The following is a 27,966-nucleotide window of genomic DNA, read 5'->3' on the forward strand; positions in this document are numbered from 1 at the left end:
GTGTTGACACAAATCTTGGACGTGTCCATGTCCTAACTGCTGGGATAATCACAACGCGCATGACACGTCCAATTCGCGAACTAATGACTCCTTTGAACCGATTCATTTTAATGAATGGTTAAAATGATCTTTCCAACAGTGAACTCAGTAGATGTATGAATCAGTGTATAACTAATCAGTAACACTTTACAATAAGGTTCTATTTATTACATAAATTACATAAAAAGTACAGTTTGCTTACTCAAGCTTTAAAATAAATAAAACCACTTTTTTTTTTTGAAAAGCATATGACTGTCTACATTTTTCCACACAGTGCTATCAAGAAGAATCGTTAAAGAATCGGATCGATAATCAGAATCGTCAGTGGCATTTTTATTGATAAAATCTGTGTTATTATTAGTAGTAGTTAAGGTGATTGAGTGCTGTATTTCAGTGTTTTACTTCTTTGTATATATATATTTTAATAAAGACCCTGTTATTCTCAGTCCTTCATAGCCCGTGAGTTTTTTCAGGGGTGCCCTTTTTTCAGGTCAGAGCAACTGCCCCTCAAAATTCCTGTGCACGTCCCTGGTGTGGAGTAACCGGCAAAACACCGGAAGCGGCGCGTTCAACAGACGAGAACACACGAGCCGCATTATTACAGGGTTTCCCATACATTCATTAATTTGAAATAAAATTAAAAATAAATTAACCCGGGAGTGACGCGCTGCCAAGATGGCGACGGTCGGCCACGCCCACTTTAGGCTTCAGAAACGGTCTTCAGAAACCTACGGGTGACGTCACGGACACTACGTCCATATTTACCAAGTCTATGGTGTTTTCACATATAAAAAAAATAATAATATCACTAGGCCTATATTAAGTGGGTTTTTTTATTTATTTTTTAGCACTTGTCAAGTCCATCAGTTTACAGGTCAAACTCCATCAGACATAAAACCTGACGGAGTTGACAAAACTGAATATTTTTCCACCTTAACCACGTGTTGGAGCAATTTTGTTTTGTTTTTCCCTCAGTTGTAGCTAAACATATAAAAAATGCCATGATTTATCCCACAACTACACTGCTCAAAAAAATAAAGGGAACACTTTTTAATTAGAGAATAGCATCAAGTCAGTTAAACTCCTGGGATATTGATCTGGTCAGTTAAGTAACAGAGGGGGTTGGTAATCAGTTTCAGCTGCTTTAGTGTTAATGACATTAACAGCAGGTGCTCTAGATGGGCAACAGTGAGACAACCCCCAAAACAGGAATGGTTTTACAGGTGGAGGCCACTGACATTTTTTCCCTACTCATCTTTTCGGACTGTTTTTCACCAGTTTTGCATTTGGCTAGGGTCAGTGTCACTACTGGTAGCATGAGGCGATACCTGGACCCTACAGAGGTTGCGCAGGCAGTCCAGCTCCTTCAGGATGGCTCATCAATACGTGCCATTGCCAGAAGGTTTGCTGTGTCTCCCAGCACAGTCTCAAGAGCATGGAGGAGATTCCAGGAAGACAGACAGCTACTCTAGGAGAGCTGGACAGGGCCGTAGAAGGTCCTTAACCCATCAGCAGGACCGGTATCTGCTCCTTTGTGCGAGGAGGAACATGATGAGCACTGCCAGAGCCCTACAAAATGACCTCCAGCAGGCCACTGGTGTGAATGTCTCTGACCAAACAATCAAAAACAGACTTCATGAGGGTGGCCTGAGGGCCCGACGGCCTCTAGTGGGCCCTGTGCTCACTGCCCAGCACCAGGGAGCTCGATTGGCATTTCCCATTGAACACCAGAATTGGCAGGTCCGCCACTGGTGCCCTGTGGTTTTCACAAATGAGAGCAGGTTCACCCTGAGCACGTGACAGACAGGAAAGGGTCTGGAGAAGCCGTGGAGAATGTTATGCTGCCTGTAACATCGTTCAGCATGACCGGTTTGGTGGTGGGTCAGTGATGGTCTGGGGAGGCATATCCATGGAGGGACGCACAGACCTCTGCAGGCTAGACAATGGCACCCTGACTGCCATTAGGTATCGGGATGAAATCCTTGGATCCATTGTCAGACCCTATGCTGGTGCAGTGGGTCCTGGGTTCCTCCTGGTGCACAACAATGCCCGGCCTCATGTGGCGAGAGCATGCAGGCAGTTCCTGGAGGATGAAGGAATGATACCATTGAAGGGCCACCACGCTCACCTGACCTACATCCAATAGAACACCTCTGGGACATTGTGTTTGGTCCATCTGACATCACCTGGTTGCACCTCAGACTGTCCAGGAGCTCAGTGATGCGCTGGTCCAGATCTGGGAGGAAATACCCCAGGACACCACCCGTCGTCTCATTAGGAGCATGTCCCGACGTTGTCAGGCATGCATACAAGCACGTGGGCGCCATACAAACTACTGAGTACCATTTTGAGTTGCTGCAATGAAATTTCAGCAAAATTGACAAGCCTGCTGCATCATTTTTTCACTCAGATTTCCGGGGTGTCTTTGAATTCAATCCTCTGTAGGTTGATCATTTTCATTTTCATCAAACGATGTGGCATCCTTTCGTTCATAACACATTACCCAGTCCATATTAGTATAGATATCCAGCATGATATTTTTCCCCATTGAGATCTGATGTGTTTTCAAAGTGTTCCTTTAATTTTTTTGAGCAGTGTATTTACAGAAACTATTACACCGGGATGACGGAGTTGACATGTTAAAGCTGTGACCGCAGAGACTTCAACTTCGTTTGTAAAAATGATAAAACCTTCAGGAATATTTTAACAGTTTCATTGTGTTTTGAGTTTATTTCATTGATGTGTTTGTTTCATGTGCTCTAGTTCAGTCTTAATCACCTAGTTAATCTCCTAGTTCCCTGTGTATTTATACCCCGTCTCTCTCAGGTCATTGTTGGTTCTCATAAGTGTAAGTGTGGTTTTTGCCTTTCAATTTAAATGAATATTTTTGAATTTGTTGCATTTTTTTTTTTTAACTCTTTGTTTGGCAGTTTTACATTGTTTGTGACCTCAAAGACATGTTAAATTACAGGTATTCTCCAAGTATAGAGCATGTATTTAAAATAATACTAAAGAAATTATTTTAAAATAAAAGCAACGAATGAACAGATTTCCTTTAGAACTTTTTAATTATTTTTATTTTGATGAATTTCTTTATTTTTAACATAGAAGGGCTTTTGCGTGTAGGACGTGTCTTGTCCCTTATCTCAAGAATCAGTGACGTGTGTGTACAGCTGCTTATTTTGAATTCAGATAGTAATCTGATCAACAACTATTTATATATAGTCTGCTAAATGTATAACTAAGAAGTTTAGGTAGTCTTTGGTAAAAGAATTAGATACTGATTCAAATTGGTGTCTTTTTATTGTGGAATATATATATATTTGGAATGCAAATCTTATCTCAAAGGAACATTTGCTGAGAAGACATTTTCATGGAGACAACGAAAATAGTCTGGGTAAAAAAAAAAAGGATGTTGCATTTTATTGTCTCAGAGCAATTTTTAATTGGTTTAAAAAGTGGAAGTGAATGAGTGTGTTCTGCAGTCTTGGTTTTATATGTCTTGAAAGGAACAGAGATATACATCTATACATCTTAAGTGCGTTTTGAAACAACACAAGGATCACAATGCCAAGACCTCTTCTCACTTTGATGTTGGGTAAATTAACCTTTCAAAATTTGCTCTTCCTATTTTAAATCACAGATCGAGTTTAAAGATTACCATTTCATTATGAAAAAATGTTTCCCTGCATGTCATGTTAAAAGATTAGGAACTGTATTGGCTGGTTTTGCCATCTTTACTCTACTTCTGAATGAAGTTTGTTAATCTGTCATCCCTCAGGTTTTCAGGGAGCTGAAACTAGTGGCTTATGTTTGCTGGTAACTTTAAACTGAGACACATTAATTATCAGGACGTTTGAGTGGGCATGGTTGATTTTGAAAAGACATTATGTAGATATACTGTATATGCAGTCATTATTTATCATTGCTCATTGTCTACACGGCGACAGAGTATGAGGGGGGTAATGGCAAACCTTAAGGAAAATGTGCTTTTAAGTTGCCATGTAATTTCTTGTCTTATAGGCACAAAAGCGGCTTGTACAGGACAGTTCAGCAGACTAAAAAGTAATAACTAAATACATACATACAATAATATACACCTATTAATGTGTTTATTCTTAAGGGCAGATCATATATGTTTAGTTTAATTATAAACACAAATTAGGGTAAGCTTGGAAAAATATATTTATATTTGTTGTATTAATATAACATTTAAGAAACAACAAAGCTGGCTTGGAGGTAAGTATAATTACAATATAAAGTTACTATGGCTGTTATTTTTTGTAAAGTTAGCTACATAAAGAGGAATGAGCTTAATAATTGGAAATGAGCTTGTCCAAACTCATTATGTTCAAATATGCATACTGTATATATTTTGGAGATGAAGGTATTATGTTTTCTTTTGCTTTGTTGTAAATTAAAATGATAATGATAAACTGCGTGATGCAGTCACTCCTACTAGCCACTTTGACGGGTTGAATTTTGTACCAATTTCGGTACTACAGCAAAATCTGTTGGAACTATTTTTCTATTTTTCAATGACTTTATTTATGACGGTAATCATAAGTAAATAATACATATAAGCATTAAAGGCTACATGCTGTTTAAACATAAATATTGCTTATAAAAAAATCCCATGGAGGCGTAGTTAAATCTACTGTACAGTAGCCAGTAGTACAGTAATTATTTCTGTTAATTTCTTCAAGTTAAACCGAACTTTTATTTTGACAGGTTGCCGTGAAGACCTTTGAGTTCCCTTTCGAGAGGTCTTTCCTATTGAGTAAGTAGCTTACGCTATGGGAAAACTCCTTTTCGTGCCCTGACACATCAGAGCCAGCCAGGATGGGTGTGGCCAGAGGCTAAAAAGAGCCCATCGTCCGTCAAAGTCTTTAGATAAAATCTCCTTCAGCGAACCTCCACTTCGCTGAATCACTGTATTACAAGCCATTCGCCGTCGTCGACGAGCATCCAGCGGAACAAGCCCCTGCTTCGCAGGTCTGAGGACACCGGCTTCCTTCGCCGCCTTCAGCCCGCTGTTCTGCTGAGCCATCCGGCGCGCTGTATCCTTTCTTTGCTGTGTGTTCGCCGTCACGACACATTTCTAAAAGAGAAATTTCCAGCGAGGCATTGTTTCAAATGCCTCGCACCAACTGTGCCTCGTGCAGAGGCCCTCTCGTCGGTGGAGACCGTCACATCCTCTGCGCTTCCTGTCTGGGCCGTTACCATGCAGAAGCTGCACTCGCTAAGGGCGGCTGCCCTGAGTATGACGAGATGGATCTCTCCACCCTGCGGGCTCGACTGGCTGATTTCGCCTATGACTACCCCGCTTCCCGCTCTCTCTCCCTTTGCTTGAGCCGCGCAAACTGCGCTGCGTCAGAGCGGACGGTCACGAGCAATGTTCAGCGCCCGCAGCTAGCTTTCTTTACGTTCAAGAAAGCTACCCCAGCCTTGCGCCCAGTTCGCGTGCGTCACTCACCGGCGAAAGGAGGAAAGAGAGTGTTTTAGTCCCGCCGAGGCCGGACCAACCTCCATTTCTCACACATTTCTCAGTCCCCTCTTTAGTTCAGGCGGCTGGAAATGTCAATATTGCAGCAAATGAGCCTGTTATAATACATGCATGCCTGCAAACAAACGCCAGCACAAAACATGATGACGCTCTCTTATCTGCTCACGCTAACTAAAAGCTTACGTCATTTCCCCCTGTGGCTCAGTGGTGAAATCTAAAGCATTCGCGCTAGAGACCCGTGTTCAAATCCCGGCTCTGGTGGCAGATATAAATTATGCTTTTCTCTTCTCTGAGCTTGCGGCCAGCTTTCTTACGTACAGAAAGCGAACCCGCCCCTCGCGCCCTCCCGTTCAAATGGCGGGGCTCGAGTATTTATGAGCGTTTTAAACATATACACTTTTACAGAGACAGACTTTATTCTCCTGTGTTTATCCACACCCCTTCTGTGGCTCAGTGGTGGAATCTGGGACTTTCACGCCAGAGACCAGAGTTCGAATCTCGGCTGCGCTTAATCTTTTCACCAAAGTGAACGAGCTCACGCCGCCCCCGCCCCCTCTTTGGCAGTGTCCGAAGACGGGGTTGGTCGGGCTCAACTTTGACCCCGCCTCCCATGTAATCCCAGCAATATATGCTCCCCTGCAAATATAAGCTGTTCCACATTCCCCAGTACTCTTCTCAGGTGGCTGGAAACGTCGATGTTGCAGTCAATGGGCCTGTTACAAAACACGCTCACCTGCAAACAGACGCCGGTTTTACGGTGACGCAAATAAAGCACAAAAAGGAGCTCTTTTTTGTCTGTGTCATATGTAGGTTACATGCCCACTACAAAGTACGCACCCCTACACACAAACACTGTTCCCACAGTCTCAAACATTCCCCCAGCTCAAGCTGGAAGTTTCATAAAAGTAGCAAGCGTGCCTGCTTTACAACACGCACCCCTACACACAAACACTGTCAACTCGACGCTCACTCTCCCCCCAACCAGCGCGGGAGAGACAATAAACGTAGATTGTGTGCCCACTCTTCAGTGCGCACCTCTACACATTAAAAACTGTTCCCGCATCAGTTTTCCCTCTAGCTCATGCTGGAAATGCGACTATGAGCACGCCCGCTGTGCAGCGCGCGCCCCCACTTATGAGCGCTGTACACACGGCATCAATAGCTCAAGACGGCCTGACGGCCGGGTCCCTATCTCACAGCGGCCCGTCCCCAGCCTTTATTCAACCCCTAGCGGTACGGGCCAGAGCCTGGGAAGCTATCCCCGACATATCAAACTGGGTGTTGAACATAATAAAACACGGCTACTTGTTACAGTTTGCTCGCAGACCGCCGCGCTTTTCAGCCGTGGTCAAAACGAGAGTGAGAAAAGGCGTTTCACATGTTCTCCGCACCGAGGTGCTCAAACTGCTGGAGAAGGGCGCGGTCGAATCAGTTCCCCCTTCACAAAGCGAGTCGGGTTTCTACAGTTGGTATTTCCTCGTCCCGAAAAAGGATGGCGGTCTCCGACCCATCCTAGATCTCAGACACTTGAACAAAGCGCTGAGCGAGCGCCCGTTCAGAATGCTGACGACCAAACCTATCCTCGTGCAAATTCGCCCGGGGGATTGGTTTCTCTCAGTGGATCTGAAAGACGCTTATTTTCATATCCAAATATCGCTTCATCACAGGCCATTTCTGAGATTTACTTACCAGTACACAGTACTACCGTTCGGCCTATCGTTGGCTCCCCGTACATTCACGAAATGTATGGATGCAGCACTTTCCCCCTGAGACAGCAGGGAGTGCTAATACTGAACTACCTCAACGATTGGCTGGTTATAGCACAATCAGAGGCACAGTTAATAACTCACAGATCTTGGATCCTCAGCCATCTAGAATGCCTGGGCCTAAAGATCAACTTTTCCAAGGGCGCACTATCTCCCAGCCAGAATATCTCCTTTCTGGGTATAGTAATAGACTCTATGCAAATGATTCTGCGCCTAGCGGCATCTTTCATGGTGGGTGCCCGCTCCCCCCTCAAAAGATTACAGAGGATGTTGGGTCTCATGGCCTCAGCAACAGCAGTGCTCCAGCTTGGATTGCTGCACATGCGCCCTCTCCAACGCTGGCTAAAGAGCCGTGTCCCAGCTCACGCGTGGCACTCCGGCCACTTACTAATCAGAGCAAATCGCGGCTGCATCAAAGCCCTGACTCCCTGGAAAGCTATCGACTGGTACCAGTCTGGCGTGAGTTTAGGTGTGATTTCGAGGAGAAAGGTGATCACGACAGACGCCTCCAACCTAGGTTGGGGAGCCCTCTACGAGGGCAGGCCCGCCTCTGGCCTTTGGTCAAGCCCAGAGAAGCACCTACACATAAACTGTCTGGAGATGAGAGCGGTCGCTTATTACTCAAAGCCTTTCTCCCATACCTAAAAGGCGACCACGTCCTGGTCCGGATGGACAACATGGCAGTGGTGTCTTACATAAATCTCCAGGGCAGCCTCAGGTCTAACACCTTGCATGCCATGGCCAAGAGTCTCATTCTATGGGCTCAGCACAACCTGCGCTCGCTGAAGGCGGCGCACGTGCCAGGCATTCTGAACCAGGGTGTGGACATGCTATCCAGAGACAAGGTTTCCCTAGGGGAATGGTCTCTCCACCCTCTGACGGTTCAGCTAATTTGGAGCATCTTCGGCGAGGCAGAAGTCGACCTCTTCGCCTCCGAAGACAACGCTCATTGCCGAATATTTTTTTCAAAGAGCACGGACGCACTCGCCCACGAATGGCCGAATCGTCCGCTGTATGCTTTTCCCCCGGTCGCGATGCTACCTCAGGTCATCAAATGGATCAGGGAGAGCAAATGTGCAGTGCTTCTTATAGCCCCTCTCTGGAAGACCCAGCTTGGTTCTCCGAGTTGACACAACTGCTGAAATTGGCCCAATGGCCGATTCTGCTGAGGAGAGATCTCCTCACACAGGTGAACGGGACAATCTGGCATCCCTGTCCTGACTTATGGGCCCTCCACGTATGGCCCCTCAACGGGTATCCGGGTGCCTCCCGGATAGAGTGCTGAAAACCATCACTGAAGCAAGAGTGCCCTCAAACAGGCGCCTCTACGCTCAGAAATGGAGAGTGTTCTCTGGCTGGTGCTCCGCTAGGAACCTGAACCCCCACTCTTGCGAGATACCAAGTATCTCATACTCGCCTTTTTACAGGAGCGTTTGGACGCGGGTCGCACCCCCTCCACGCTCAAAGTATATGTGGCGGCCATAGCAGCATTGCACGCTCCTGTGGCCGGGCAATCATTAGGAAGAAACGACCTTATTGTCCGCTTCCTTATGTCCGCTGTGCCTATCTGGGACCTCTCCACGGTCCTGGAAGCGCTAAAGGGCACCCCGTTTGAGCCACTTCAGTCTGCCGACCTGAAGCATCTCTCGCTCAAAACCGCTCTTTTACTGGCGCTCGTCTCCGTTAAAAGAGTGTGTGATTTACATGCGCTGTCTTCGAGCGCGCCCTGTCTTGAGTTTGGACCCAATGACTGCAGAGCCATCCTTAAGCCAAGGCATGGGTATATTCCTAAGGTGCTCTCCACTCCCTTCAGAGCACAGGTTATTTCCCTAGCAGCTCTTTCCTCACCAGAGGACGAAAGAGACACGAATTTACTCTGTCCCGTCAGGGCTCTCAGAGTTTGTGCTTTTTGTGTGCTTTGGCGGCCGCACTAAGGGTCTCGCCGTCTCAAAGCAGAGATTATCGCGCTGGATAGTTGACGCTATAGCGCTGGCTTATGAGTCTAAGGGCCTTCACTGCCACTTAGGCATCAGAGCTCATTCCACAAGAGGCATGGCCTCATCTTGGCTTGGTCAAGTGGAATACCCATTGAAGAAATCTGTGCGGCGGCCGGCTGGGCCTCACCGTCCACATTTATCAGGTTTTATAACCTACAATTCCCTGCTCTGCATTCCAGGGTACTTTCAGTATGAAATGTGTAAGCACAATACCCCCATAAAACGTGGGCCCGATATTATCCGGTCCTGTTTTACACGAACTATAGTTCATATATATATTATTATTATAATATATACTATACATTATATATCATTATTAAGGTTTGGCCCTCATTAGGCCCACTCCTCCTTTTTCCCTTATGAAGCCCATCACTGACCGGCTTATTGGGTTCATACTTTACTCTTAAGGGCTTCAGGCTTCTTGCCTCAGGCTTTATTAGAGCGAAGTCAAGCACGCACAGCGTTTCAAAGGGGGTTCCCATAGTGTAAGCTACTTACGCAATAGGAGAGACCTCTCGAAAGGGAACGTCTCGGTTACTAACGTAACCATCGTTCCCTGAGATGAGGGAACGAGTATTGCGTAACTTGCCGTGCTTGTGCTTTGGTCAGGGAATCGCTTCAGTCGATTTAACCTAAAGACTTTGACAGTCGATGGGCTCTTTTTAGCCTCTGGCCACGCCCATCCTGGCAGGCTCTGACGTGTCAGGGCACGAATTGCCCTGATTGGACTACGCGTCTGAGCCACCTCATCATAGGTTCATGCAGTTGCCACAGCACAGCCAATGACCACGTTCGCCGCTCATCTGTGTATGCTGTGCAGCTGCACTGCGTTTCAAAAATTTGGCTTCAATATTCTCAAGAAAAGGAGTTTTCCCATAGCGTAAGCTACTTTACGCAATATTCGTTCCCTCATCTCAGGGAATCGAGGTTACGTTAGTAACCGAGACGTTTCTGTGTGTGTATGATATGACGATAGTTTTTTTCTCAAATTAAACGGTAAAATGCTCATGAAGTGGCCGCGTGTCTGCGCCATTCATTCACACAGAGACAAGCAGAACATGCAGGGATAATATTTAAATAGTAGTTTAATATACACAGACACTATATACAGTGGGTACGGAAAGTATTCTGACCCCCTTAAATTTTTCACTCTTTGTTATATTGCAGCCATTTGCTAAAATCATTTAAGTACTTTTTTTTTCCTCATTATTGTACACACAGCACCCCACATTGACAGAAAAACACAGAATTGTTGACATTTTTGCACATTTATTAAAAAAGAAAAACTGAAATATCACATGGTCCTAAGTATTCAGACCCTTTGCTGTGACACTCATATATTTAACTTAGGTGCTGTCCATTTCTTCTGATCATCCTTGAGATGGTTCTACACCTTCATTTGAGTCCAGCTGTGTTTGATTATACTGATTGGACTTGATTAGGAAAGCCACACACCTGTCTATATAAGACATTACAGCTCACAGTGCATGTCAGAGCAAATGAGAATCATGAGGTCAAAGGAACTGCCTGAAGAGCTCAGAGACAGAATTGTGGCAAGGCACAGATCTGGCCAAGGTTACAAAAAAAATTCTGCTGCACTTAAGGTTCCTAAGAGCACAGTGGCCTCCATAATCCTTAAATGGAAGACGTTTGGGACGACCAGAACCCTTCCTAGAGCTGGCCATCCGGCCAAACTGAGCTATCGGGGGAGAAGAGCCTTGGTGAGAGAGGTAAAGAAGAACCCAAAGATCACTGTGGCTGAGCTCCAGAGATGCAGTCAGGAGATGGGAGAAAGTTGTAGTAAGTCAACCATCACTGCAGCCATCCACCAGTCGGGGCTTTATGGCAGAGTGGCCCGACGGAAGCCTCTCCTCAGTGCAAGACACATGAAATCACACCTGAAGGACTCCAAGATCGTGATAAATAAGATTCTCTGGTCTGATGAGACCAAGATAGAACTTTTTGGCCTTAATTCAAAGCGGTATGTGTGGAGAAAACCAGGCACTGCTCATCACCTGTCCAATACAGTCTCAACAGTGAAGCATGGTGGTGGCAGCATCATGCTGTGGGGGTGTTTTTCAGCTGCAGGGACAGGACGACTGGTTGCAATCGAGGGAAAGATGAATGCGGCCAAGTACAGGGATATCCTGGACGATAACCTTCTCCAGAGTGCTCTGGACCTCAGACTGGGCCGAAGGTTCACCTTCCAACAAGACAATGACCCTAAGCACACAGCTAAAATAACGAAGGAGTGGCTTCACAACAACTCCGTGACTGTTCTTGAATGGCCCAGCCAGAGCCCTGACTTAAACCCAATTGAGCATCTCTGGAGAGACCTGAAAATGGCTGTCCACCAACGTTTACCATCCAACCTGACAAAACTGGAGAGGATCTGCAAGGAGGAATGGCAGAGGATACCCAAATCCAGGTGTGAAAAACTCGTTGCATCTTTCCCAAAAAGACTCATGGCTGTATTAGATCAAAAGGGTGCTTCTACTAAATACTGAGCAAAGGGTCTGAATACTTAGGACCATGTGATATTTCAGTTTTTCTTTTTTAATAAATGTGCAAAAATGTCAACAATTCTGTGTTTTTCTGTCAATATGGGGTGCTGTGTGTACAATAATGAGGAAAAAAATGAACTTAAATGATTTTAGCAAATGGCTGCAATATAACAAAGAGTGAAAAATTTAAGGGGGTCTGAATACTTTCCGTACCCACTGTATATCGTGGTATCAGCTACAGACAGTGCTCCAAGTAAAAAGTTAGTCTGAAGCCCCACGCTTAGATAAAAACACGGAAGCGACTTAAAACAGCTGCCTATTAGTGGGTACTGAATGTACCCGGTACTACAGAAATGCTGGTATCGTCACATTTTAAGTACCGACTTGGTACCGAAGTACCGGTACTTTGACAACACTATATATAATATATACATTTTTCAGTTGTAGTCTTTAAAAAAGGCATCTGAAATAATAATAAACTAAGTGCAATGTAGTGTTGTCGAAAATATAGATTTTTCGATACACATTGATACTGAAATATCTGAAACACTCATTTCCCACAGAATAGATGCACGAGCTGCTCTTTCTCTCTCTCTCATCTCTCTGACAGCGAGTGACACACAAACCCGCCTCTCCTCACTTGTTTCATTTGCTCCAGATGAATATTGTTGGTGTTACAGGACTTGAATTCGTGGGATTGCGCTTAGTGCGCATCATTTTACTCATTCCCGCAGATTTTGTGCTCACATTCAAAGTGCGCGCACATAAAGTAAAATGCACACAAAATAATGTCAAAATGCCAGTCTTGGCAAGAAAGAACACAGTCAGTTATGTTTTAAGTGAACGTAAACAATTGAGAAAGAAAACGCATGTGTAACAGGATAATGGATCTGTGCATCAGGTCTTAAAGTGACAGCAGATTATGAGATAATATTAAAAATATCTATATGGCCGTTTTTGCCTATGGTATGAATGTCAAAACTGTGGCCAGTTTGGAAAACCAAAGCAAAAAAGTTAATGTCAAGCCCTGGAAACAACAGATGGTTGACAACAGAGGCGGACTCTAGCCTAGAAGCCTTAGATCAGGGCTATTCAATTGGCGGCCCGCCAATCATCTCCATCCGGCCCGAGGGCACCCCAACCTCCCTCCTCCTCTTTTCCTGGCGGGGCAGCTAAATTTGTTTAGATATGCTCCTGGCCGCAGTGGTGCCTGCAGCTATACGGCTATACGCACTGTGTGTGTGTGTGTACCATGAGTGCTCCGACTGACCTGAGAAACGCTTCGAAACAGTCTGAATATTTCAGCAGTTATTGCTGAAGCAGGTGTGTTCCATATTTCTGATGACTGAACCAGCAATACCAATAATTTGTACATTAATCATTCTTTGGTTTGATTATTTCCTTTCCATGAATTGGCCAATCACACTTGCATAACAGTCTGAAACTATTCAGATTTGTTCGGACCGCTCTGTCACTGAACCATCTAAAGCGGTTTCTCAGTCAGTAATAACAAATAGAGAACAAATAGCGATGTGCGTGGACCTACACTATATTTCAAAAAGTTTTGTGACGTCTGCCTTTACATGCACATGAACTTTAATGACATCCCATTCGTAAATTGTCCAAAATGTCTTGGTATGCTGAAGCATTAAGAGTTCCTTTCACTGGAACTAAGGGGCCATTCCCAATCCCTGAAAAACAACCCCACACCATAATCCCCCTCCACCAAACCTTACACTTGGCACAATGCAGTCAGGCAAGTACCGTTCTCCTGGCAACTGCCAAACCCAGACTAGTCCATTGGATTGCCAGACAGAAAAGCGTGATTCATCACTCCAGAGAACACATCTCCACTGCTCTGGAGTCCAGTGGCGGTATGCTTTACACCACTGCATCTGATTCTTTGCATTGCACTTGGTGATGAATGGCCTAAATGCAGCTGCTCGGCCATGGAAACCCATTCCATGAAGCTCTCTACGCACTATTCTTGAGCTAATCTGAAGGCCACACAAAGTTTGGAGGTCTGCATGCGCTGACCCCACTCTGTGATTTTACATGGCCTACCACTTCGTGGCTGAGATGCTGTTGTTCCCAATTGCTTCCACTTTGTTATAATACCACTAACAGTTGACCATGGAATATTTAGTAGTGAGGAAATTTCACAAATGCCTCATCACAAGATGGCCACCGCCATTCCAAACTCTCCTCCCAAGATGGCCGCCGCCATTCCAGAGTCTCGTCCCAAGATGGCCACCGCCGTTCCAGAGCCTCATACCAAGTTGGCCGCCGCCGTTCCAGAGCCTCATACCAAGTTGGCCGCCGCCGTTCCAGAGCCTCATACCAAGATGGCCGCCACCATTCCAGAGCCTCATACCAAGATGGCTGCCACCGTTCCAGGGTCTCATCCCAAGATGGCCGCCGCCGTTCCAGAGTCTCGTCCCAAGATTGCCTCCGCCATTCCAGACCCTCGTCCCAAGATGGCCACCACCATTTCATTGTCTCGTCCCAAGATGGCCGCCACCATTCCAGACCCTCGTCCCAAGATGGCCGCCGCCACACTAGAACCTTGTCCCAAGATGGCCGCCGCCTTTCCAGAGCATCGTCCCTAAGATGGCCGCCGCCATTCCAGAGCTTGTCCCAAGATGGCCGCCACCATTCCATATACCCATACTGTTGGCTCCACCCTGGTCTCCCAAGCTGCCGGCTCTGCACTGGCCACCTAAATGGTCGGCTCCGCCCTGGCCGCCTGAACCACCACCGCCCTGAAGGCTTCCACCTCCATTCTTTCACAAATGTTTGTAGAAGCAGTCTGCATGCCTAGGTGCTTGATTTTATACAACTGTGATCATGGAAGTGATTGAAGTGAACACCTGAATTCAATGATTTGGAGGGGTGTCCAAATGCTTTTGGCAATATAGTGTATTTCTCAAAGCCCCTCCAAAGCCTGTAGGTTCTCCTCCACTCTTGTGGCGAAGACCTATAGAGCTGCGGGGCAGGCAGCCACCTCATTGCATGCCATGGCCACTCTACAGGTCTACCAGGCCCAGATGCTCAGGGACATGCATGAGGGGTGGACTGACCCATGGCTCTTCGATAAGCTGCGTGCCACCACTGACCTTGTTCTCTGAGCGACGAAAGTGACTGCACGCTCCCTGGGTCAGGTGATGTCCACATGTGTGGTCCAGAAGAGACACCTGTGGCTCAACCTGACTGATATGCGGGAGGCCGAGCGAACCCGTTTCCTCGACACCCCCATATCCTAGGCTGGCCTCTTCGTAGGAGCGGTCGAGGACTTTGGCTAGCAGTTCTCGACCGCCCAGAAGCAGACTGAGGCGATTAAGCCTCCAGCCGTCGGCACAGAATCCTCAGTCTACTCGCCGCCGTGGGGCGCCCTCCCGTGGCTCCCGCCCCTCCTTCACCCGGGCCGCGTCGTGGAGGAAGCCGCAGGAAGGTGCCCCCGGCCTCTCCAGCCCCATGCCCCGCTAAATGCCAGGCTAAGCGGCGCTCCTGAGACGGGCCGCTCAGGGATGGCTGTTAGTTGTCAGATAGCTGTCAGGAGGTGGTAGCAGGGCCACTCCTTCCCCCGGTGGAGGGCTGGGGGAGAATCTTTTGTTCTCCACTCCCCGCTGCTCACTCTCGGGTGGGCAGCACCCCAATGTGGTTAAAGAAAGAACTGACACCCCCATCCCTGAGCACACAGAGTTCTCGGACCATAGTGCGTGCTGCCCTCGGGTCCCGCCACTATCATCCCCCTCTGTCACAGAGTTCTCGGATGACAGTGTGTGCCGCCCATGGGCCTCGTCACTCTCGTCCCCCTCTGTCGCCAGACCCCTGGCAGACCAGACCCTGTAGAATGCTGGTCCTTCCCTGGTTTCCTCTGTCAGGAATGACCGTGACTCCGTGACCGTGACCATGACCGTGGCTAATGACCGTGCCCCCACACCGGGCCGCTATGCCACCCACGTCCGGGCCGGTCATTCTGCTTCGCTGCCCCACTGAGGGGATGTCCGGTGGGTTACGGCCAATCCTGGACCTGCGCGTCTTGAACCGCTCCCTTCACAGGCTGCCGTTCAAGATGCTCACGGCCAAATGCATTTTCGAATGTGTGCGGCCACAGGATTGGTTCGCAGCGATCGACCTGAAGGACGCCTACTTCCATGTCTCCATTTTACCTCGACACAGACCATTCCTACGGTTTGCTTTCGAGGGGCGGGCATACCAGTACGCAGTTCTCCCATTCGGGCTAACTCTGTCTCCTCGCGTCTTCATGAAGGTCGCCGAGGCAGCCCTTGTTCCTCTACAGCAAGGGTCGGCAACAGGCAATATTTTCTGGCCCGCCGGATTATTTTGGAAGTCCGTTTTATTTAATTTTTTTTTTTTTTTTTTTTTTTTTAGCCTATTTTTATTTTACAATAACGGTTTACAAATAGGGCCCCGTGAATCATTCGTTCAATCGTTTTTTCAAATTAACCCCCCCCCCCCCCAAATAAAAACAACTTGTTTTTTCATTATTTATTTCCTGAACTAAAATGAAAAAAACTAATAACGACTCGTTTTCCGATTTTCTGATTGTGTGCTCAGATCAAAAATAGAAAAAATGAATGACGGGTTTAGACAAATTTTAATTTTGATTTTTAATTTAACACATTAGCAGACATATACCAATGAAATCATTTTAAACAGATCAAGTACTATTGTGGTAACAGATTACAGCCATTTTAATAATGTGAATAGCAATCATGCTCTCCTGTATGTCTCATACGCTTACAGTCCGACTTTTGAACTTTTTTCATTATTATTTATTCGGGTATAACACACCAGGCACGGCGTTATGTATGGAAGTTTTTTCCTAACATAATTAAAATGAAAATGAAAATGCTTAAAAAGATCAAATAATAAATCAAAGTCTCAAAACAACTGTTCAAATGATAAATCAAATGGTCAAAATATTAAATAATAAATCAAATTCTCAAAATGGCTGCACAAATTATAAATCAAATGCTCAAATGCAATTTCATTTCCTCATTCGGATTTGATTTTTCATTTTCATTATCAACCCAGTATAAACCTGTCATAATTAAATCTATAAGTCAATGCTCAAATCATAAATCAAATGCTCAAATTATAAATCAAATGCTCAAACGCACATCGCAAATGATAAATCAAATGCTCAAACGGAAGCCGGAAATGATAAATCAAATGCTCAAACGCACATCGCAAATGATAAATCAAATGCTCAAACGGAAGCCGGAAATGATAAATCAAATGCTCAAACGCACATCGCAAATGATAAATCAAATGCTCAAACGGAAGCCGGAAATGATCAATCAAATGCTCAAACGCACATCGCAAATGATAAATCAAATGCTCAAACGAAAGCCGGAAATGATAAATCAAATGCTCAAACGGAAGCCGGAAATGATAAATCAAATGCAAATGAGGAATGTCAATCAAGTAGCGTGGGCGGAGCTTTGAGACAGAACGGGCTGGGGTCAGGGGGGAAGGAAGTCGACCGGAAGTTGAAGTCGGCCGCGTTCCGCCATCTTGTAGCAGAACTTCACCTGCAGTTAGCATCCCATTGACTCCCATTCATTTTGGCGTCACTTTGACAGCGAATAACTTTACATCTGAGGCGTTTAAAGACTCCATTTGTCCATTATTTATTTCTAAAGAAACACGACAATGTATAAAATGCTCCATTACCTTGTAGCTTATGTTAAGGCCCCGTAGAAGCAGTTTTTGTAAAAGTAGGCTAACGATTGCGTCACAGCCACGCGACTCTCTGTCGCACAGTAGAGAGATTACCGTATGGACAGGAGGAGAAGCTCGCGGGCAATCGGGGGGACGTGGAGGCAAAATGACAATATAATTAATCAGAATACCTAGCAAAAGTTGCTCCTGCTCCAAGCTTATGGACAGCTCCTACTCACACTCTCCGTCTCTGCAAGATTCGGAAGGGAATGATTCAGATTTCTCTTGGCACAGCTACTAGAAGACAGACGGTTTGCTCACGTGGTCCGTGTAAAGCTTTGCTCGGTTTGAGTCTGCGCGTCAGGAAAGGAAGTGCTAAGAAATCGCTAAAAATGGGCTTCACTTGTCTCAATTGAGTTCCAATGGGGTCGCTGTGTCCATTTCTTTTACTGTCTATGGCTGGGGTACCTCAGCCGCTATCTGTGTACATTACTGTGTTTACCTCATCGGCCCTGGAGCAGAGCTCATTGACAACAGGTGAAGCAGTCGATTCAATAATTGACAAGGTAAACACATTTTCAGGTGACACCTTTTATGTTCCCTGTATGAAATAAAAATGAATAAATATGACTAAAACCATATATTGCTATTATTACCTTCTTTATTATTTTTCACATGCAAGATATGGGTGCAACATAACATTCTAATCATTATTAATTAACATACAATTTCAGAGGGCACTAATTAAATCAATCAATTAATCAAGTTAATAAATGGTGTTATAAATTGGGGAGATGACCACACAACATTGCCACCTGAATTTCTATTTTTGCTGTCACATTCCAATAATGGATCCAAAAATGTATGAAGAAAACATGAGCTATAAAACTCAAGGCACATACCCATTTGGCATAAAAAAAAAAAAAAACTATTCTAAATTATAATTATTCTAGACAGTGCAGATAATAATTCCACATACAGGAGTAAGGTATAGTGATATAACAAGACTTGATACAAACAAAAAGCCCATACTTGTCCATGGACTATAGCTTTCTTATAATGTATACTTGCCAGCAACTTCATCAAAAATAACCTATCCTGCAATTTCAGTTTAAACGAGCCTATTTCTTTCATTGGGCCTTCAGAACCTCTTTAAACCTTAATAAACATTGCACTGAAATACATTTGAAAAGAAAAAGGTGGATTGAATTGACAAATGGGGAAAAACTCGCTTCGAATAAAAAAATTAAATAAAAAAATTAAAAACACTTTCAAGTTTCGGAAAAAAATATAATACTTTTTAAACCTTTCGGCTTCCCGTACATTCTGTTGTGCTTCTTGCTCGTATTCTCGTATTCAGTTCTGATGGTACGTATGGTAACTCGGAGTCGGCATCTACGCATGACTTGTAGGCTAGTATGATTGCCTAAAGGGAACAGAATCGACTGCTTCACCTGTTGTCAATGAGCTCTGCTCCAGGGCCTCTGCTGCATCCCTTAAAAGTTTAGTTATTAAACTTTTGTCCATTTTATATACAAAAAAATAAAATAAAAAAAATAAAAATCGATGTCGTCGATGAGGTAAACACAGTAATGTACACAGATAGCGGCTGAGGTACCCCGGCCCGTTCTGTCTCAAAGCTCCGCCCAAGCTACTTGATTGACATTCCTCATTTGCATTTGATTTATAATTTCCGGCTTCCGTTTGAGCATTTGATTTATCATTTTCGATGTGCGTTTGAGCATTTGATTTATAATTTGCGATGTTTGTTTGAGCATTTGATTTATCATTTTCGATGTGCGTTTGAGCATTTGATTTATAATTTGCGATGTGCGTTTGAGCATTTGATTTATAATTTGAGCATTTGATTTATAATTTGAGCATTGACTTATAGATTTAATTATGACAGGTTTATACTGGGTTGATAATGAAAATTAAAAATCAAATCCGAATGAGGAAATGAAATTGCATTTGAGCATTTGATTTATAATTTGTGCAGCCATTTTGAGAATTTGATTTATTATTTAATATTTTGACCATTTGATTTATCATTTTAATAGTTGTTTTGAGACTTTGATTTATTATTTGATATTTTTCAGCATTTTAATTTTAATTTTAATTATGTTAGGAAAAAACTTCCATAGTTATGGGTGCATTTTCTTAAAAAAATATATATAATCCTTTTAATATATTCTAATTTTGTCAAGAATGATAAAAAAAATCGGCAATAAGCTCATAATTTGTGCTAATATAGTCTAAATGTATAGTTTTAAAAACAGTTTTAAAAAGCTGGTTACAGTATGTCTATTTTGATGTTTCTACGCAAGTTCAGCAGACATTGAGGTTCGGGTTTGTTCCGATCAGAGCATGTGAATATTCCGCAGGGTTGCTCGCTCAACCCAGAATGATCTGCTGGTACCAAAATATGTGGAATAAGGGCTGCCTCCGACTAATTTTTTATCTAGTCGACTAGTAGTTGTTCATTTAAGCCATTCGTGGACAAATCGCCCCTTTATATTAATTTAATTACTGAGGCTATATGATAATGAGCGTTTAATATAGCCGCACTCAAGCTCACAACCGCATGCATAAAGCTTGCCACAAAGAACCGGTAAAAGTAATGATTATGAATGTGTCTAAAATAGCAAGGAGACATTTAATTATTTATTAATAAATTGGTGTTTTATGTGTCGCTGCAAAGATGAAGTTGACGAAGCGGACTCATGAACGCCAGAGAGAAATGCACATTTAATATGGATTACATATTCAGAGAGTTGCCTATTTCTTTTGGTTTTGAATATTTTCGTTTAAAAGTAGACATTTCAAGCTTTCTATAATAGATAGCCTATATTTCTCAAATCTGTGAGGCACAAGCTGAGTTTCGGCGCCCTCCAGTTCACGTGCAATGCAAGTGATAGTGCTGGCGCCTTATTACATTGTCTGCTATATATTTGCTTCTTATTTATTAAATACAGGCAATTGGTTGATAAAACATTGATCAAAATTAAGATACAATTTATACAAACCGAAAATCTTTTAAAAAGAGACTTTCTACAAAACAAAACTCATGTTTTACCCAATCCATGTCTCCAGACATATTGCGCATCTCATGATGTATCATATCTTTCTCATACTGCATGCTCACTTTCATAATCAACATTGATTAAATTAAAAAAACATAAAGACGTCACATATTTTCCAACTCAGCCCTCGGCCCTGTTGCAACAGTCGTTGTTTAGGTAGGCTACCTTAAACGCGCACGTCCAGTCTCAGAGTCATCGCTGCAACCAGGAGATGAAGAGAGCTGATATCCACATCACCTAGCACATCTTTGTCTCTGCCACCCCAGGATGGTATAGCACGACCAGCGCCGTTGCTTGGAGGGCGCCAGCGCCTCTGCCTCTCAGCGCCTCTGCCTCGCGAGAAGATGATAGCCCTGAAGACGCCTAGCAATGGTATACCTTTAGTGGTAGCTAACCTTTAGTTAAGTTATGCCTTAAGAGTCATCGTAGCGTGCTAAGAGAAAACGTTATTGGGAAACGCAGCCCAGGTATGATGCCTATGACGCGTAATGGAGATTCCAAAGCGCTCTTCTTTGGTCAGAACCATGGAGAGCGATCGCGGATAGGTCCGTCCTATGCACCGAAACTTTTTACAATGCAACAGAATATTTAAAGAGCATCAAGCATTTAAAATCGATATTATGTATACGCACAGATAATATAACAGTATATTAGTCAGTCAAGTTTATTGTCAGACTGTAAGCGAATGAGGCATGATTGCTATTCACACCTTAATTAAAATGGCTGTAATCTGTTACCACAATAGTACTTGATCTGTTTAAAATGATTTCATTGATATATGCCTAAGATGTTAAATTAAAAATCGAAATAAAAAATTGTCTAATCCAGTAATTCATTTTTTCTATTTTTGTTCTGAGCACAATCAGAAAACCCGTCGTTATTTGTTTTTTATTTTTAAATCAGGAAATAAATAATGGAAAAACAAGTCATTTAAAAAAAAAAAATTTTCTGGTTTTAATTTGAAAAAACGATTGAACGAATGCTACACAGACCCATCATATTCCACGATTATATACCTACTGCGGGCGCAAAACAGACAAAGAAACACCAGAACAACCATTTTTGTAGCAATTTTTAATGTCGTCTTTCGTCTTTTAAATCGGAAATAAACACAAAGTTGCTTGACAAAAGATTGGATAGCCTATACTAGGCTAATTCAAAAGAGGGGTAATTATTGGACGAATAAAACACGTAAGTGTGGCAACAGCAGCTTAACAGTAGCACATATTTTGGCCACGGCGCGACACACATGAACAGAAACAAAAACAAAACTATTCGGACAAAAGCGGCCTTAAAAAAAACGGAACATGGATTATGGACACACAACGGGAGGTCGAGGTGCAGAGGTCTATCCACCTGAAACGACATGAAGAATAATATTTCAGAACAATTTTAGTGCCATTTAAAATGCAATCTGACAATTAAATATAATTTGCTATTGATAGGGTTAGGCTACTCACTTAATGTGAAAACTGGCATCTTTCATTCGCCACAATGCTTCGGATGTCTGGTGTTACAGTTGTCACTGAAATCCGCAGGCAGTTCTCAAGGTTTTTGTGCGTCATTCGATTCCTCTCATACGTCTTTATTGCATTCATTGATGAGAAGGCAGACTCGCATGTATAGGTGGAAGGGAACATTGTCAACACATAAAACGCAAGGTTCTTGATTGTGCTGTACTCCTCTGAGCATGCCACCCAAAAGGCACTCATGGACTCTGCAGATCTGAATGCATCTTTGATCAGAGAGGTTGTTTGAAAATCAATTAACTCCATCTCAAATTTAGCCTCATCCAAGGAAGGGACGATTGTTTTGACCAGGGTGGAGAGTTCTCCGCTAGGTCGGGTTGTGAGAGGGTCACGAACAAAAGCAATTACTTCATTCGGGACGGAGAAGTCCTCCAACCTAGAAGAGAATTTGGCTCGGAGTTGCTTGATGAAGTCTACCATCAGTCCTGTCACTCGTCTTGCCTGTGTTTTTAGAGTACTAAAATGTAGGAGCCTGCCAGTTGATATGTCGGACTCTAACAACCCCAGCTTGACGGTGAATGCTTGGAGCTTTTCAACCATGTCCACGATGGTTTTGTCTTTTCCCTGTAGCTGCATGTTAAGATGGTTTAAATGGCCAAATATGTCAGCTAAAAATGCAACATTGGACATGAACTTCTCGTCCTCCAAAAAGACAAGGTGATCTGCTGCTGCCTTACTCTTGCTAGATATAAGGAATGCCTTCACCTCACCCAGTAGCGCACAGAAGCGGTCCAACGCTTTGCCCTTGCTTAGCCAGCGCACGTCATTGTGCAGCAGCAGGTCGTCGTGGGTGGCCTGCTCTGAATCTGCCACAAGCTGTCGAAAAAGCAGATGCTGGGTGCTTGATGTACCCCTGACAAAATTGATGACACGCATGACTTTATCCATAACTGCCTTCAGCTCACCACTGAGCTTTGCACAAAGTACACTCTGGTGGATAAGACAATGCAGCCCATGCATTTTGGGGGCGATCTCCTTCAACCTGCTCACCAAACCTCTGTGTTTACCCACCATAGCAGGGCCCCCATCTGTCACGAGTAGGTTGACTTTCTCAAATGACAATAAATGGCGTTCAAACACTTTTGACAGTTCAGTGAATATAATATCTCCAGTGGTGTTCCCCTCCAAAGGAATAAGAGACAGCAAATCTTCCCTAAACTGCTTCCCATCAAAATACCTGACAAAGACACACATCTGGGCAACATCTGTGTTGTCAGTGCTCTCGTCTATCGCTAAGGAGAAGTAATTAGCCTTATTGAGATCACTGATAACGACTCCCTGCACAGCATCAGACAATGCCTCTATGCGGCGAGTAGCGGACCTTGCAGAAAGGGGCACCTGTTTGATGGAGGCAATGATTCCATCCATGGACTTGTCAACAGCCAACTCCTCCAACACTGCAACCATCACTTCTTTAAAAAGCTCTGCGTCGGTGAAAGGCCTGTTGTTTCGTGCGAGCAACCAAGACGCTTTTAGAGACGCACTTGCCGCTTTTTGTTGCGAGGTGAAACCTGATCCTGCTACTCTGAGCATAGCCGTGTGCCGTGACCTTGATGGGGTGATTGATGATGAATCTAGCTGGATAGTGAAGTCATGCTGTAGAGACGGATTGGCAGGGAGGACGAGAAGCTCAGTCTTTGCCAGGTTGAGCTGCAGGTGATGTTCCTTCATCCATGCCGAGATGTCCGCCAGACAACTTGAGATCCGTGGAGCTATTGTGTACAATAACATTGTAAACATGTTATTTTTACATGAACACATCTACTAGTTTAGCTTTTCCCAAACTATATTGCTATACTGAGATGAGTAAAAATCGACTGAAATATGTTGAAATAAAATGTCTTTGTATAAGCAACTTATTAAACTGCAAATTAAGTTTAATAAAAAAAAGAGCAGATTATAAGTCACTGGTGACTGTTGGTGGATTCAAGGGAATTAGACAGAAAAAAATTTCACTGTCATACTGTATAAATATATAGTTATTGTTTTGCTGTTCATGCAAAGGTTCCTAGAGGGATTGATTTCAAGAACACAAAACACATGGAAGAGTATTTTATGGAGTGACGCTCCTGTGAATTGTTTTTTGAGTTTATTCTGTGCTATCATTCTGAAGTCATCTGTTTTGTCATCACTGAGACATATCTATCTGTCTGTCGGTTATTGCATTGAGTCAGTATGTGTTTTGATGTTGTTGTTTTTGTTGATTCATTCAAATTGTAAGTCTACAATGTTTTAAAAATGTTCCTGTTTTTCATCTCAACAGCCAGTGCTCTAACATCTGTAACTGGTAAGTAACAGACTTGTTTTAATGTCCGTTCTCATTCTAGTTGAACAACGACAGTTTTGGCTAGTTTGCAAGTCTGCATGTTGTAAGATGTCAGTTGCATCACAATGGAGTTATTTTTTCTTTATTTTTTTAGGAGATTATAGTATTCGACTGGTAAATGGTAATAACGACTGCTCTGGAAGAGTTGAGATCCTTTATAATGGCATATGGGGGACAGTGTGCGATGATAGCTGGGACATTGATGATGCTACTGTGGTGTGCAGACAGTTGATATGTGGAAGAGCTGAAAGTGCACACGGAAGTGCTCATTTTGGCCAGGGAAGTGGTCAGATCTGGTTGGATGATGTGGGATGTACAGGACGTGAATCATCCCTCACACAGTGCTCACACACTCCGTTTGGAACACATAACTGCGGTCATTCTGAAGATGCAGGTGTTGTCTGTGTAGAAGGTAAAATCATATTTGTTTTCCTCTAAAGTAGAAAACTAATGAAAACAATAAGGACTCCTAGCAATGTCAAACACATACAATACACAGATAGACCAGAGAATAAATCTTTAATCACATTGTACTTTAATTTTTAATGCCATCTACCAGACACAAGGTTGGTCAATGGGTCTGATTCATGCTGTGGGAGACTGGAGATCTATTATAATGGCCAGTGGGGAACCGTGTGCGATGATGACTGGAACATGAAAGATGCTGCTGTGGTGTGCAGACAGTTAAAGTGTGGATCCGCCATCAGTGCACCTCATAATGCCGCCTTTGGTCAAGGCAGTGGATCAGTCTGGATGGATGATGTCAAATGCCTGGAAAGTGAGGGAAGCCTCGCACAATGTTCACACAGTGGACTAGGAACACATAACTGTAATCATGATGAAGATGCTGGTGTTGTTTGTTCAGGTAAGCTAAATCTTTAGAAAAATTATTTTGGATGAAATTACTCTGTTAAACATTTTAGAGTGAAATTACAGTATATTCGAGGTTAGTGCGGCATGAATAGATTATGCTGTGGAGTTGTTTTGATTTGGTTAATGCTTAAATAATACTAAAACAATAATACTATTTGTCAAATTCATTCATTTGAAGTCATTCTGACTTGGCTATAACAGAAATTTGAATATGAATGCAGAGGCTCCGAGATCCGAATGAAACACTAATCACCATTATGGTGACTTCAAACCAATTGCAGTTGTAAAGAATTACATTTATTACAGTGGCATGATTAAAGACAACATTATAATGTGAAACCACTGTAAAACGAGCAGTGAGTTACTGTGACGTCAGAATCATTCTGCTGTTGATTCACAGACATTTGTAAGAAAATGAGCCAGCATGCATTAAGTACATTTCTGACTACAATCATTTATTGTAAAACAATACTTTTTAATCATGTGAATTCATGGCAAATTTTTACAACGTACATTAAAACTTTAAAGTTGATTAATTAAATGTATTATTTATATCACATTGTCTTATTTCTTTTACAGGTGAGCTGCAGATGCCCACACTTTCCCTGATCTCCACACATTCAGTTGTGTTTCGTGGAGAAAATATCCAGTTCAGATGCACAACACCTAAACCAAGATGTAATGTTAATGCTGAATTCCAGCTCTTCATAAACGGACCATCTATATCCTCCCAGAAACATGTATCTAGTGTGACTTTCAACATTGTTAATGTAGACGTTTCACATCAGGGCAACTACAGCTGTCAGTACTCATACCAAAACAACACTATCAAGTCACCTTGGAGCAACATTGCTAAAATCACTGTGGGTGAGTACGTTCAGTCTTGTCCCGCTGCCTACATCATAGATTAAATGCATTAGTTGAATGAAATTGAGTTCACTCATGAATTAATGCCTCTCCTGCATTTTGAAAAAGTTTAATTTGGGTCATAACGATGCCGTTCTTTATTTGTCTAAAGCTTCCTGAATTTGTTTATACCCGAGGCCCCTCTACTTCTGATTCTATAACCATATTAATGTATTCTAATTGTTTTCTAGTGGACTTGCAGCAGCCCAGCATTTCCCACAGTGCTCTTGATGGATGGTTTGATGTGGGGCCTCAGGGGCCAGTGATCACCAGGGGCCACAGTTTCACTATCATCTGTTCCACTGAATCTCATTATCCTGGAGGCTCCTTCTACTTGTTTAGGGAATCGAATATCGCCAGGAGTCAATCAGCTGTCAATAACTCTGCCTCCTTCTCCTTTCCTGAGGCAGATTATTCACATGAGGGAAACTACAGTTGTGTTTATGAAATCAGTGTGTCCTCTCGCATCTTCCGTTCATCTGCCTCTGAACTGCTGGTCATCACTATCACAGGTATTGATGTATAAGTTTAAAACAAGCTGGACTGCTGGTGATGAAAGTTTAACTCAAACACGTGTCTCTCTCAGCCTCCCTGCTTCCTGTCATTATTGGTGTGGTGTCAGCTGTACTGCTTTTATTGTCTGCCCTCATAATCATCCTCCTGGTGAAAAGACGACAAAAGGAAACTCCTATGAAGTGCTCCTTTAGAAAAGGTAACAGAGTTTGCATTTTATAAAAGTCAGACAATATCTTTTTAAACTCTTTCTTTTATTGTATTCCAGTGTCACTGTCTTTTAATTCGTGCCTCTCACCTTCGAGTATACAAAACGAGCCAATGGCAAGAAAATGCCATGGGTCTGCGGAATTTGCACAGCGTAAGTCCGCCCCAAGTCGTGGGTATATAAGGAAGTACGCTGGCAACATGCAGATATGTTTTCGCTTCGGAGCCAAGAGTTCTCTTCACTCCTACAAGCCATTCTGAATCATCTTCCTCTACGAGACGAGCAGCTCTTCAGTGTGTTGGTGTGACGGCACGTTCCAGCGAGATTGCATTGCCTGCTGCTGATCTGTGCAGTGATCTGCCGACAGTGTGTGTGTTTCTCCCTGGGCGCTTTAGCACTCTGCTGAGCTTTTTCCTCTCTCTAAAGAGGGGATACTTTGGCTGGTGGCCAAGGTGATCTGAGGGTTACGGTGTGGCATAATACTGACGAGCATTCCTTGGGCCACGCCCCCCTCCACATCGCAAACCGTGGGGCTTCCGTGTGTGCCTGGTTCCTCTCGGGGACCCAGTGTTTTCATTCAGGGCTCCAGCAGATGGTGTCATGTCACTCACAGCATCACAAGGCGGGCTTGATTCCCCTGGAAATGAGGATTGTGTGTCAGCGTTAGTCGAGTCAGATCCAGAGCTGATGGCCATGCTTTCCCGGGCAGCTGAAAGCATCGGTTGGAGTGGCGCCGCCCTCCCCACGAGAGCTGTAGGCTTACGATTGGTTCCTGGGCGCGTGTTGCTCTACAGCACTCGCTCCCAGTGCCTTTCTCCCGGATGTGCATCAGGATCAGGATCATCCGCCTTCGCTGCACTCGATTGCATGGCGATCATGGGCTGTATGTTCTCTGTCACTGGTGTGGCACAGGCATGCAGTGCTGTGTGTCGCCTTCACCTTCGAGGCAGTGCTGACTCGGGAGTTCTGTCAGACCAGGCCGCCGTGGAACGCTGGTCCTTCCCTGGCCAACACTGACAGAATGT

The 27,966-nt window shown here is 43.8% G+C and overlaps 2 protein-coding genes across 2 annotated transcripts; one reads left to right on the forward strand and one right to left on the reverse strand.

The window, feature by feature from the left end:
• Nucleotides 1-3,610: 3,610 nt before the first annotated feature.
• LOC311297430 (uncharacterized protein) lies at nt 3,611-27,958 on the forward strand (the record flags this gene model as incomplete). Its single annotated transcript, XM_084419678.1, has 8 exons — nt 3,611-3,637; nt 24,379-24,402; nt 24,536-24,835; nt 25,001-25,306; nt 25,894-26,181; nt 26,412-26,732; nt 26,807-26,932; nt 27,774-27,958. The coding sequence occupies exons 1-8, from the start codon at nt 3,631-3,633 to the stop codon at nt 27,956-27,958; spliced, it is 1,557 nt and encodes a 518-aa protein (XP_084275804.1). The 5' UTR covers nt 3,611-3,630.
• LOC311296364 (zinc finger BED domain-containing protein 5-like) lies at nt 21,543-23,550 on the reverse strand. The gene is made up of 2 exons (XM_084418066.1): nt 22,047-23,550; nt 21,543-21,942 (listed from the first exon to the last, which is right to left on the reverse strand). The coding sequence occupies exon 1, from the start codon at nt 23,520-23,522 to the stop codon at nt 22,047-22,049; it is 1,476 nt and encodes a 491-aa protein (XP_084274192.1). The 5' UTR covers nt 23,523-23,550; the 3' UTR covers nt 21,543-21,942.
• Nucleotides 27,959-27,966: the final 8 nt, after the last annotated feature.

This window comes from Rutilus rutilus (assembly GCF_951802725.1).
Source record: "Rutilus rutilus genome assembly, chromosome: 9".
In the NCBI taxonomy this organism is placed as follows: Eukaryota; Metazoa; Chordata; class Actinopteri; order Cypriniformes; family Leuciscidae; genus Rutilus; species Rutilus rutilus.

What these genes read in the sequence shown, in the direction of transcription:
- LOC311296364 (XM_084418066.1), bottom strand. Translation starts at nt 23,522, where the DNA reads ATGGTTGCAGTGTTGGAGGAGTTGGCTGTTGACAAGTCCATGGATGGA.